At 41.3% G+C, this 14,474-nt stretch overlaps 1 protein-coding gene across 1 annotated transcript in view; it reads right to left on the bottom strand.

Annotated features, from left to right (window-relative positions):
* The window catches only part of TPK1 (thiamin pyrophosphokinase 1), a gene marked incomplete at its 5' end in the record, with an annotated part of 397,071 nt that overhangs the window by 110,446 nt on the left and 272,151 nt on the right, over positions 1-14,474 (bottom strand). The window contains one exon of the mRNA XM_084279962.1: positions 5,260-5,406. Within this exon, the coding sequence (XP_084136088.1) occupies positions 5,260-5,406 (147 nt within the window). The remainder of the gene's footprint in view (positions 1-5,259; positions 5,407-14,474) is intronic.

Below are 14,474 nucleotides of genomic sequence, written 5' to 3'. Positions count from 1 at the left end.
ATGAGTAACAAACACCAGAAGGGGTTTTTAGTCTTGTACCTTCGCTTGCTAACATCTATTGCAGTGTCTCCATCTAGGGATAGATTTCTATGCTTAGTCACTCTGCATCTGTAAAATGGTTCAGGTAATACACTTTGGAGCTCAAACCAACTGGCACAGCACTGCTTATATGCATACGTTGTTCTCTCTTGTCCCCAAGACAAGGTGGTGCCCTCCAAATGCTTAGTAAGCAGTTACTGGTCTGTGCTAACCCTAAACTGTGCCCAGGCACTGTCTATGAGAGTGGTAGTGGGGTCCCACTAAAACCGTGCTTGGGACTATGCTAACTAATAAGGTGCACAGCCTAATGTATGACAATATTTATGTTAATTAAGGGCCTTATTTATACTGCTGTTACTATTACCATAATACTATGTTCCACCTCAGTGCAGAGCTGAGGATGTAATGGCGTTTTGTAAAAAGCTAAATGAGCCTCACAGTACCCATTCAGAGAAGGATGTGGGTTTTATCCAATTTACAGACTAGGAGACTGTGAGATCAAAAGCCTATACGATTTACGTCTCTTCAGTGAAATGGCTGGAAAGAGCCAAGAATAAGGGATGGGACTCCTGATTCTTACTGCTCGTATTTAGCTCCTGGACTACTATCTATGATGTTAAATTATTCATCATTTGTCACAGGGAAGGCAGGCATGCACTCACAGGAAAAGCTGTGTGCATGAAAAAGGGTTATCAAAGTATTCACACTCTTTCAAAAGAGTTAGCTGACAAAAATACGCTGCTGTAACACATTTTCATGTGTAGGTAGCAATTCCTCTCCTCTGCATCCCAGGGCTGGAATCCTGTGTGGGGAAAACTGAACTGCTCAGTATAATGTAAAAGACAGGCCTCATTAACTCTTGGACATCTTCTCATTTCTTGGTCATAAATCCTATTACCTTGTATTACAAACTGCCATAAAACTCACAGATAAAAGATAATTTATGCTCAGTGTACAGAAGCTAATGTTTCTGTACTCCTGAGAACCACACTACCAGAAAATGAGAAAGTATGTGTGTGAAACCTTAAGCCATTCGTAGTGAGCATGGCTAGCATGATAAACATGACTCTGAGGGCCTAATGCTCTTCAACCAAGGTATATTCTAATGGTAATTGATATTACCAAAATTTCAAGCATAAAATGCATGGACTGTTGCATAAAATATCCTGCTTATAAAGAGTGATTATTCCTTATTAAGAATTGAGGCTTTCCTCCTTTCCCCCACTACAGAAAGAAGTATGATGGCTATTCAGTACAAAGATACTTTTTTTTCCCTTGTTTCTTTTTTTGTTATTAAATTACAGTCATCACATTCAGAAAATGCTTCAGAGCAAGCATCACCTCCTGGAATTCTTACACAATCTCCTTTTGCTGACTCCTATCCTAACTAGTATTGCATGGCGCACAAAAACTAACAGCCCTTGGACTTGGCAAAATCAAAGGCAGTCTCTTACTTGCTTCTCAGAAACAATTCAAAATCTTTGGACTCTGGCACTGATTTTAACTGTGTTGGTTATCTGCTCAAAGGAGTATTTTGTTTCGGTGAAGACTGAGCAAAACGTTCTTTAAATTGTGGCCACTTGTCATTAGTTTTTTCTTCCCATTCAGATGAGAGAAAACCTTTCACTGTCAACTTAACATTTCTGTAGTTACAGAAAATGTGCTCATTGCTTGGGTCTTTCCATAGGTGCCCATAATTTCATGCCTGCTTTGCTTTCTTAAATAACTGTTTACTAATTTGACCTATATTGTAATTCATTTATCTAAATTTAGATACCTAGAGTGTACACCTAGATTTCAGCCTACCACCCAATTTGTCCATAGAGTGCATGGAGGTAGACAGCCCTGCTTTCATCTAGAACAGAGTTAATTTTCCTTCTAGCAGCTGGTGGAATGCTGCCTTTGGGAGTTAGGATGAGAGCAGTGCTGATGTTTTTAGTTGTTGCCAAGCAGTCAAGGACTTTTCGTTTGTTCATATTGCCCTGCTAAGGAGAAGCCAGGGGGCACCCGGGAAGCTGGGAGGGGATACAGCCAGGACAGGTGACCCAAACTGGCCAAGAAGAGTATTCCATGCCAATTACTTCATGCTCAGCATAAAAGGGGAGCTGGTGAGGGGAGGAAGGCACAGCTACAGGATGTGTGGTTTGGGGACAGTCTGGCTTTTGGGATGGCTCTGAGCTATATGGCCTGAATTGTGCAGTTTGGTGAGAAAGTGCATCATGTGTTTTGTATATTTTGCTATGAAGTCCTATTATTGTTACATCTCTCTGCTGCCCCAGTAAACCATCCTTATCCCAACCCATAAGGTTCAGTGGGTTTTTTTAGTTTCTTTTGCCTCTGCCCCCAATTCCCCACACCCACCCTCTTAGAGAGCCAGTGGCTCCGTAGTGCTTGGCTCTCAGCTGGGATGAAACCATGACACAGATATTTATGGGGTGCAATTCTTCCCATCTTTTATCTCTCCTCCACCTCTCAGCATAGTTCATCCTTACAGGTCAGAAAATAATACAGAACAGTTTACTTCCTTGTAGTTTTCTCCATTCTCCAGGCCAAAATACTCTTCTTCAATATATTTCAAAAACATGCACTGTCTGTCTGTCTGGGCATGCCTTACGTTCAGGCTTTGTTTACCTGGTCCTCCTTGCTTGGTAGTCTGCAGTGGATTCCAAATCAGGCATTGTCCTTGTGGTGTTCCTCTATCAGGCTGAAGAGTTTTAGCAAGTCCTACAACACTGTGGACCCTTTACAAGTGTGTAAAATATTGATATATTTCTTCTGCTGTACCCCTCTATATCAACATTGCAATACTGTGAAATAACTCTCTCTCAAAGCAATTACTTTGTAGATTTTATGGTGTACTTAGGTACCTACTCACACAGTCCTCCTCTTCCTTTCTGCATTACTAGCTAAAAATTCGGCAGCTTGACTTGTTATTCCCCTTTGTATCCTCCCTAGGGCTGTTATGGGATTACCAGTTTATCTGCTCTATCCAAATATTTTAGCCTCTGTCTAGGCACACACGATAGAGAACCAACACAAGTTTCCCACTATAGTAAATGGAGGACTGATGTTATTTTTGAAGAAAAACATGGTCATATTTTGCTCATGTATTTTATCAAAGAATCCAATAAAGATCAGATTCTTCTTCCCCAAGAGGGAAAGTTTTCAGATCTACATTTTATAGAAAAAGCCACATGCTTGTAACTTTATCGTTTGCATTAGCATTTGAATCTCAAAACCTTGCTTCATTTGTTGCACAGTTTCCAGACTTGCATTTCAAAAAGTCAGTGGGTGTCCCACTGTGTTCAACTCCCTCCTACCTTGATTTTAAATTACAAAGGAGAGAGGGGGAAAAAGACAGAATGCCATGATTGTGGCTGTTTACAAGTTCATGCTGAACCCCATACAAAAAAAGAAAAAAAAGAAGAAAAAAAAAGAAAAAATAAGAGTACTTCCAAGCTTAGAATCCTCAACTCTTTCTGTGTATATTTCTGTTTTTATCAAAGCTATGCAGGAATAATGTTATCATCTTTCAATAGCTTAAGGGGGCCTATAAGAAAGCCAGAGAGGGACCATTTACAAGGTCATGTAATGATAGGACAAGGGGTAATGGACTTAAGCTGAAGGAGGATAGATTTAGATTAGGTTTTAGTAAGAAATTTTTCCTTGTGAGGGTGCTGAGGCACTGGAAGCATTCTCCCAGAGAAGCTGTGGCTTCCCCCTCCATGGCAGTGTTCAAGGCCAGGTTGGATGGGGCTTTGGGCAACCTGGGCTAGTGGAGGGTGGCCCTACTGGCATTATTAAAAACAGAAGATGAAGAATTTTCCATCACGACCAAACAATTAACAATCTGTCATTCAAATGCACAGATCATGATTTTTTTTTTTTCAAATTTCATAGCCTTTATTTATTGAAGACTCTTCTGAAACCAACCTCAGGCATGGCATTTTAAAGTCACTCACGGAAAAGATGTATTAAAAAAAATTAAAAGTCTTCCCAGTCCAAATAAGTGTTTTGTAACCTAAATTTGGAATCCTCCATCTTATTTCAGTTTTTCAATATATTCTTAAAATGATCCTAAAATTAATTTACAGTGGTAAGTGAAGTAAGGCACCCACAGGTCAATTACAAGCAAGCTACTCCTCACTTTCAGATTTTAATCACAGTTATCCTTTAGACTTGTTCTCCCCTCACTCTGCTCCCTCTATCCATTTAGCTGTGCAACTAATGATCAGAGTCATTCCTTGTCATACTGGCAAATAAGCTCCTGTGCCGACTATCTTTCCTGCAGACACAGTGCTTCAAAGTTGTTAATACAGCATCTGCCCCTGTGGATTTAAATCTATAATCTCATGGAACCTTATTAATGCTTCTCTCAAATTACAATGAAGCATGTATTGTGCAGGGGGTTGTCAAATTTATCTGTGAATGTTATTTATTTTAATGAAATAAGCTTTCCAAGATAAAAGGGAAAGTTAAGCTTCTAGAAACCCAGTCATCAGTAAAAGATATTTTGAAACAAATAAATGAATCACTTTTAGAGAAGGCTCTTTGATGCTTAAAGATTTGCCTTCAATTTAAATCTTAGAAGCTGAGGCCCAGCAAGATCTTTTGTGTGTGTTGTTTTATGAATCAATAAATGGAATAACAGACCTGAAAAACCACAAAAAAAACCCCAACAACAAAACCATCTTAAATAAATTCCCTCATTGAAACTAGCTGGATTCCCATCATAATAGACTGCACCACTCAGACCACCTAAGAGGTCTGCCTGACGTGTTTGTCAGGAACACCCTCATATCTTCTACTCATAGCTTTCTTTTGCTTCTCTTACTGCACACATCCTTATTTCTGCTCAACATGCAAAAGGGCTGTGTGCTAAATTAGAACTTACTGTAATCTAATTAAAAAGTTTAAAACTTTAAAAATTTACAATAAAACCCCCATTTTGACCCAAATTCAGTTTTCATACCTTCTGGATTTCTATCTTCCTCCCCTCTTAAACAAAGCTACCCTGAACAAATTAAACACAATCATCTTTCCTAAGGCAGGAATGCAGAACCCATCATTTGCTGTCCACTTCCCTGCAATATATTTTATATTTAGGCTCTGACCCTATAGAATGAAGTTAAGAAATTGAGCATTTAATGTGCCAGACTTAAAGGGACAGGGTGGGTGGGAGGTCAGTTTTATTCTGAAGTCATTTTTCACAATACTTACAGGTTGAAGCAGGTAAATCAGCGAGCACTCCTGGATAACTATCACTGGAAAAGGAGTGATATTTGTTGCATGAAAAAGCGTTTCCACTGATGCCATTGTTTGGTCAAAGCGTCCTCCAAGTCCGCCCAAAGTCACAATCAAATCGATCTAAAAGATAAAACAAAAAACAGTCACCAAGAAAAGTTTCAGGCATGATCTCCAGAGCCTAAAACTCTGTGATAAAATCACCTTGGGAAAAAAAAAAGAAAAAATAACTACTGACTATACAAAAGCAAATGTCAAATACAGTTATTTACTCCCATTACTGGTAAATACCATTATGTGATTCTTGAGGCTGAGTGTTAAAGCTCAGTAAATTCACAGCCAAACATGTAGTCCTTTTAAAAAGGACATAATGATTCCCCCTAAAATGCAGGCCAGTCTTTGCAGGTATGTATCTAACTGCCTCGAATATGTAGAGCCTAAGATACATCACTCCACATCAAAGCCCCTCAGCTAAGTGTGCTGTATCTGAGCTTTAGTATCTTTCATCCCTAGGTCTCAACATAATTTCAGTATTATATTTACAGTTTACAGAGCAAAGAGAGGAAATTTCAGGTTAAGGCCATTGTACGTTGTTCTCATTCCTGCCACGAAGCATCTTAACGCACAAGCAATCTCACTCACAGGGCAGCCCTAGTCAAGATTAAAAGCACTACTGAAGAAGAAGGTTCCACCCCAAGTGACTGGCACATCATCTCCCAGCTGTCAGGGAAAGGGACAGGAACAGGACCATACTCTTGTCCCAATCCCAGACCCTCAGAGTGCACCGCCTGACTGCTCACAACAGGCCATGGAGTCAGACTGCTTTTGTTCTCTCCATCAAGCCTTGGCACACCTACAAGCAGAAAGGGAGTATTTAAAAGCCTTGGTTAAGAGCTTTTGAGTCCTCACATAAAAGGTCACTGAGTGCAAAGTATTATTATTATTACTTCCATAATGTGGATCAGTTATGTTCAGTAATTGTATTTTAAAAAGCCACCACCGAGTAAGTCACATCTAGAGCCCTAACACACTGCAGCTCTAAAGTCTTTAGAAGCTGCTTTGACAGTGGCCATCTGGTAAAGTTTGCAACTTTATAGGGCTTAAGTCTATGGCTACTGTGATTACATAAAGTTTTACTCAACCCAGGAGCCATATAATGGTGCTCTGTGTATCTGGAATGATGTATTAATAGCATCAGCTTCTATTTTTATTACCAGGCTAGGACTTTGCAATTCTGTTGAATATCGGTTTGCATGAAAATTAAGCTCTTTTCCTTTTGGTGAAGAATTATACCATCTTTCCCATCACCACCAGGAAAAGACTTGAGAAGCCAGACTGGATCAATATAATACATTATATTAGCAGCAAACACTAAAACAAAAAAGTCATTCTTGTACTGCAGGCAGCATACATTTTCTGAGCAGATTACAGATCACACAGACCTACCTTACAACCAATACAATATAAATGATAGGAAAAGTTATCCTTAAACAGGAGACAAAACAGCAAAAGCTAATGGCTAAGCCAAAATATATTTTGCATTTTATTGGTTCTAGTGTAGAAAAAGCCCTGCTTTTGTTTGACTGATGATGGCTGCTATCTGAAAATAGTACTACTAAAAAAGATCTTCCCACAAGAATTCCCTACCAGTCAACCAGCTGTAAAAATGCCTGCCACCCCACTGGAGGCCATGGGGAAATGTGCTACACTAACCTGGGACTGCAGCAATGTTAAGGTGACTTCAAAGGATCACTAATGCACATCTACGTTGCTTTTCTTGTGAGCAATGGGACTGAAGCTTAAGTATTAGCCCAGCCTACCTCAGTCTTCAAATAGCCAAGCAACTACTGTACAGTTTCTTAGTCTCACCATACATTAACTTGTTTGTTTTGGCTTTGACATTTTCTACGGTTTAAAAGGCAAGAACGAAGGAATCACAGAGTTCCCCCTGACTTGTAATTAAATTGATGCAGCAACATTCTGAATGTGTCTTCTACCCCTTGTAAAACTGTCACTATGTCAGAAAAATCCTGCCCTGTTATTCACACACGTGTACTTAACGCAAAGTACAGGACCTATCTGAAACAATGAAGTGCTCACTGACTGCATCTTTTCGTGATAGAGATTGCCAGAGTACTGCAAGTTGAAGAAAAACATAACATTTTCTGTATTTTAAAGCATGACAGCAGTGATCCTGAGGTCCTACTCCTTATTCAATAGCAACAGTGCAGTGATCTTGTGGGTTGGTGCTCAAAAAGTAAGAAAATAAAACCAAACTAGCATGGAGTAGATCTGTTGGAAAGGCACTCATAAAACCGAGGTTTGGGGTTGTGGCCTGTTAGGAGAAGACTAATAAAGATATCTGAAAAGGGACTGTGGCTGTTATTTAGGGCTTGCATGGATTCTGAGAATACAATACAAATATGCATGTGACAGGTACACAAACAAAACCTGCGGGAGTGTAAGAGGAGCAGGAAGAGAGAAGAGCTGAAATTCTGTACCTCTGTGATGGCTGACAGTCCTGCCTTTCACTGGGTAGTCTTGGCAGCAGTGACAGGCATCCAGACATTGCAGGACTTTTGAAGCCTCTATTTGAAGGCCCAGGTACACCCTTTGTTTGTTTAACAAAAAGTCCAACAAAATCCCCAAGAGCCTTTTTATCCTAAAGCTATCACCTCTGTTAAAAAAGGCACCACACAAAAAAATTCACAAACTAACAAAACAATCAGTTCCTTCCCTGCAATCACCGCTCCTCTTGCTCTGCCAAACACTTAAGAAAATGGATGAGCTATGAAAGCTCATACACGACTCTTGGTCATTTCAGAACCTAAGACAAAGTCAGTATCAAAGCACAGGACATTTATATATTCCAACACTTCAGAGAGGAAAGGCCTTTCATTTTTCTACTATGATTTCCCGTATAACACAAGCTACAGAATTATACTGCTACTGCTAATCAGCCCAGCAGGTAGCATTTGACTAACACACTGTACTTCAATTGAAATGTCTATGTTTCACTTAAATGTCCTGTCACCAGTCGCCTTACACAATTTGTTTTCACACAGTGCCATTCATTTCCTGAAAAAAAGGACATAAAATCCTAAATAACTACAAAGAAGAGCTTAGATCATTGCAGGCACAGCGTAGAGGGCACTGCATTCTCTTAGACTACCTATAACCTGAGTTAAACGTATTGCACAGCCCCTTTAGAGGCGAGAGGGCTTTAATTTATAAAGAGTGGAAGATCTAAGGGTGAGATTCAGTCATTTTTAAATGATACACTTATATGTTTGTGTCTCCTGAAAGAGTTTTAGGAGTGACTACCAAACAGCAGGGCAGTTAAAAGGGGATGGGAAGCATAAAGAAAGACTTTGTGCTAGCAATTCAGGGATGTATTTCTTCCTTCTCCCCTAAGCTGTAATTTAGAGGGTGCAATAACCAAGGGGAGTGGAGGCTGCCACCACCTCAAAATGAAGCTGCTCAGGTTTCTGCTTCCACTCTCATGGACACTACTGAATTTGACAAGTTGCTATAAACCCTTTGCAAGCTTGCTAAACACTGTCTTTCTGTGAAAAGTGGTCCAGCTGACATCCCTCTTTCCAGTATGGATGGGTTACACATAAAGATGACTTTCACTATGTGTTTGAGGAACACCTATTTAAGGCGAAGGGTGAAAGGACGCAGAAAGCTGGGAATTGCCATGGGTGGGTAAGAAGAGTGCAGTATCTAATTTTGTAGTCCCAGCATCACCATGACAGCTAAGTCCAAGGCTGGAACCGAGAGCAAAGAATGCCCATTCTTTCCAGAACCGTGCTTATCTCCAGTAAGAAATCCCCTCCCTGGGGTATAGGTAGGGCCAAGGACAAACAACTCAAAGGACTTGCTCCCACGTGAGCTCAGTTTCAGCCAGACACCTTGCAAACAAACATGCCTAAGTCTCAGAAAAGGCAACACGCTGACAGACAACAACCTGTAGCACTGATTGAACAGTGAAAATGACCTCCCTTAAAGGAAAAAGCGAAGGCAACAGTAACAAAGTTATCACAAAAGCACCAAAACCATGAGTAAATACACTTCTCTCCCTCTGAGATCACCCACTGCTAATACTGGAGGTATCTGCATGCCAATGAGAGGTCACATACCGTCTCTGTTTAAAACATGGCTTCCTTTTATCACCTTCTCACGTCAAAAATATCTTTTCACCTTTAACACCTTTTCTTCATTACCTACTATTCATGCACCTATTCCCTTAAGTTTTAATTTTGTAGGAATATGATGTAGAGGACAGAATTATTGTAGCAACATGCATAGCATGGTGAAGTATATTATGTGCTGAAAAGCAAACAATTAGAAGTGTGAATGCTACATTTATTATTGCTTTATTGTTTTGACAGTTTATCAGCTTTAACCAGTTTACAAGAAAAGCTTTATCTCATAAGGCAGTTTCATCAATTTAGGATGTTGTTTGAAAATCCAGACTGTCCTTTCTGGTCTCTGCATCAGCTTCAGTACTGAAGACTTTAAAACTCAGCAAGAACTTTTCTTGATAACAAATGAGCCAGAGTAGATTTCAGTTCATTCTCCCATAGCAGTATTAGAGCTCTTGTGCTGGCCAGATCACAGTCATTTTTTTATATCATCCACAAAATTGCAATGTAAATTTAATGAACTATTAAAATCCCACAACCCAGTGCTGAATATATAGCAAGATATTGTCCAATTTAGTTGATTATGCTGGCTCTCTAGCTCGGTGTTTTACATAAAAGGTATGATACTCACTTCCTATGGGAATGATATGCCTAGCCACACAGCAGCATCTGAACTTTGCTCAGGTAGAAAAATCTCTTCAGCCAGAATTCGTGCATTGCTTCAGCCATCTGACTCTTTGTGGGAACAAGAGCTCTCAGCCAAAGGCTGCCATCCTGTTTGTGTACCTGAGATGATAACCTTCTTCCAGCTTCAACCTCACTAATTCCACTGATCTTTATATGGTTCCAGCATTTCTTGCTTTTCATGTTATTTTTTACATTTTTACCCAAATGCTTTCCCTATTTGCATCCCTTTTTATTTCAAGTAAGAAATTAATTATTTCTTCCCAAGACAATATGCATGCAAATAGATGGCATTTGTCTGCTTAAAACAAGCAACACATATCATGGTAAAATAGAAAAGGGAAAGATGTATCAAAATCCAGTCACAGATTTGCATAGCTGGAAACATTTTCCTTTGGAAAGCAAGGCCTGGATCTGTTTTAGCAGCAATGCAAGAGGCCCTGAAAAGATTATGTTAAAATGGTCTAGAAAATCTCTTCGACTTTTGCTTACATCTCTGGTCAAATGACTTGACTTCATTTCAGTGCTTGGGCTTTCCTCTCTCCTGCAGGTTAAAGGAACCTTTGAGGGTATACACAATACCATCTGGCATACCTTTTGTGAACCATGAGCTCCACAACCATTGACTTCATTTTTTCTTACTTACAGAAACCTAACCCACAAAATTCACGTGAACTTCTGGACCCCAAGTAGTCTGAATTTGACTGTTTGCTCTTGTGCTGAATATTCCTGTATGACCTTAACCAAATACTACTCCCCATGCCTCAGTTACAGTCAGGACAGCAGTAACTCCTGCTCTACTACTGCCTGCCAGTCAGGTGGAGCGCAGCACTACAAGTCATGCCGCCTACGAGATCAGGGTCACTGGAATTCCTTATTGCCTCAAATTTTCTGGGTGAAGGGCTTGCCCCTTCTCCAGACTATTACTGTGCTGTTGTGAGTAGGCAAAAGCGCACTAAAACTCTTGAGAGCAATCTGTTCACTGAGGCTTTGGAGGAAAATGTGAGCTGGTTTTGACCCCAATGCATTTATTCCATGAGTGAACAAGGATTCCGGGACCATAAATCAGGTCTTCTGAAAAATCATGTTACCTCCTCTTCTTTTGTAACAGTATGAAAAGACATCACATGTATCAAGCCAACCTTTCTGCTCCCACAGCTGAACCACTGTAATCCACAGTGCTGACTGCGGTGTCACCCCCATGGAAATGTAAACCCAATCACTGTAAGCTATCATATCCTTTAGAAAGCAAGGCCCGGATCTGTTTTAGCAGCAATGCAAGAGGCCCTCAGAACATTATGTTAACATGGTCTAGAAAAATCTCTTTAACGATCTTGTATCCACTCACATCCAGTGCCAAAAGCTGTGTTTGGCACATGCTGTGTTTTTAATCTCTTTCTATACTGCCTCCAGGACTGAAAAAAAAAAGGAAAACCAAACTAACTGAAAACTCCCATCAATGAACAACTCGAGGGGAAACAGTGATCCTATCTGCTTCAAGAGTAGCTGTTCCTTTTGAGCTTTGTGTTTCATGTAACTCAGCTGCCAGTCTTTACTGAAGCAGCCTTCCTTCCTCTCCCTTCCCCTTCCCATGTTGTCACAAGATCAGCAGGACAACACAACTACAACCCACTGCTCCCCTGTCAGAAGGAACCCCCCAACCCTCCCATACCGATTCCTGCCATCCCACATTCCTCACATAAAGCCTGTGCTGAAGGCTAATCAGTCCTGCAGATGGGAAGGGCACTGCATAGGGATGAGGCTCTCCCTAAAAGCTTCCATTATGCCCCCAAAGGGATACAGACCACAATCCAGATAAGGAAGCCTTGCCTGGACCATGGCTCCTGTTGCGGCATGCTGGTAGAGAGTCAGTCTTGTACAGGAATTGTATCAGGTCCTGTATTCAAAACCTGATGTATCACAGACTCTGTAATTTCTTCCTGCTAGCCCACAAACAGGATAGATATCCTGGGACACATATCAACGAGAGCATGTGTACCTTTGCACACCTCCACAAGCCCTGACAACTTGTCTTTGACTTCCTTTACAGTCCTGTGGTAGGTTAACCATGGCTGGTGGCCAGGCACACACCACAGCTGCTCTCACTCCCCCTCCTCAACATGACAGGGAGAAAATAAGATGAAAAAGTCATGGGTGGAGACAGGCAGATCATTAATTATCAGCTACCATCACAGGTAAAACAGACTCAACTTGGGGAAAATAAATTTAATTTATTGCCAATTAAAAATTAAGTTAAAAAAAAGGCAAAATGAAATCTACCTTTCCAACCACCTTTCTTTCTCCCAGACCCAACTGCATACCTTTATTTATCACTCCTCTACTCCCTCTCTCCCCCAAGCAGTGCAGAGGAACGGGGGATTGCGGTCAGTCTCCCTCTGTGCCTCTCATTCCTTCTTATGTTGTTCCCCTGCTACAACATGTGGTCTTCTCCAGGGGGTACAGTCCTTCAGGCACAAACTGCTCCAGTGTGGTTCCCCCAAAGGCTTTGGCATGGGGCCTTCCACCAGCTGCAACAGGGTCCTCCACAGGCCAAAGGATGGATACCTGTCCCAGGGTGGGCTCTCCACAGGCTGCAGATTCCTCAGAAGATATTCATCTGCTCCAATGAGGTTTCTCCAGGGGAATCTCTGAGGGGAGAAGAGGTGGTTGGAGCCCTCATCTCCCTCTTTCCCCTCAGGGTTTGCAGGGCTGTGTTTTACACTTTTCCCCTCACCCGAAGGCAGCATCCTGTCCTTCCTTATGCATGCTTTCCCAAGGCACTTGCCCTTGACTGCGGGGCCCAGCTGTGCCCTGCGGTGTGGCCATTAGAGTCCTTGTGTCCGGCCCAGGGCAGCCCCAGCCATGCCACACCTCACCTCACTGAGAGCCCTGCAGCCCCCTGCCAGCACCTGGGCACATACACCTGGCACAAGTCCCTACTTCACCCTAACAAATAACCCTCATTGCTTAGCTCATTATTATTTCCGCTTGTCTAAAAGGCTGATACCAGCACAAGGGGTGCCTGCCACAGAACCTTTCCTCTCTCCACCACAAAGTTCCCCTTCCTTTCCCACCATGCCTTCATGGGGTTTTGTTTCATACCCAGACGCTGGTCCAGATCCTTGGAAAGCCTACAAAACCTGTGGTATTTTGAGGCAGTGGGGTAGGTTTTCTGTATAAATGGGTCATTAGGTGAAACACTCCACCAGCATCCCACAGGTGCTTGTACCCAGATAAACAGACAAAGCCCCATTAAGCACTACGAGAGGTGAGATCTTTTCCTGTGGCTTCTTAAAAGCTTATTTTATGCTCGTCTTTATTTCCGTTCTGTCACACTAAATTTAGGTGTCAAATGTCAAGGAAATAATCACACATTCTTAAGGAAAAATATTTTGCACAAAATACAGAAAAAGAAACTTTTAAAGAATCTCCATTAAAGGCCAATGCCTTTTTCTTTTTTATAATTCATCTCAGGAAGTGTTAAGGGCTCAGGCACTCGCTCTCCCTCTGTACCTCAACACCTAGCAAGGAAGCCTGTGAAAGAGACGCCACAAATAGTGCCAGAGCTGCGGGGCATCCAGCAGCATCACGGATCGGGTAATGGCGACAGAGGAGCTTGTGCCTACCTAGGACGAGACGTTAGCTCTGCTATTTAAAAAGTTTAAACTTGGGTTCACACAGGTCTGAAGATCTCCCGATAGGTCCCAACAGAACAGTAATATTTTCAGCTGGTCTGAACATTAATCTTCATGATGAACAAGGGGATAATAGCTTGTCCTATTATGCTCCAGGGACAGATATAAGACCTGAAACTAAAGATGGAAAATTTTCCCCATGTCTCTCAGGCCCTATTCTGTGAATGGCTCCTCTTTTGAGTGATTTCACTGAATACTTGGGCAGTACAGAATTACTTTTTTTTTTTCTTCTTCTCTATGGGAGTGCAGATTTGCAGAAAGAAGTCTTGAATTTATACATTTCTTTCTAAGAGGCTGAAGATATCCTATATAGAAGGAAGTAGGTTAGGACTTTAGATGCCAATCTTCCTTTTCAGAGTAGGTTCAGTATTTATAGCAGGTAAGCAAAACATAGCCCGAATAACGTCAGCTTACGCCCATTAAGGAACCTATTTTTCTACCCTCTCCTCTCGACCACATACGTTCAGCTGTGCACTTAAAAAGAAATGAAGCATGATTTCTTAAATTGGAGGCGCTTGTGAAGCTGTAAACATTTCATGCTCCCATTTAATTTGCACAAAATATTGTGCTTTAATTGTTCAGTGCTTAGTTATTCAGTTGTTTAGAAAGGAAGCTCGAGGAGTTCTTTAGGCAAGTTGAAGAGACCATCCCCTGAGCAACAAAG

The sequence above is a fragment of the Gallinula chloropus genome (assembly GCF_964237585.1).
Source record: "Gallinula chloropus genome assembly, chromosome: 2".
Taxonomy (NCBI): Eukaryota; Metazoa; Chordata; class Aves; order Gruiformes; family Rallidae; genus Gallinula; species Gallinula chloropus.
The sequence above is the reverse complement of the archived record's forward strand: the minus strand, read 5'-3'. Positions and strand labels throughout refer to the sequence as shown.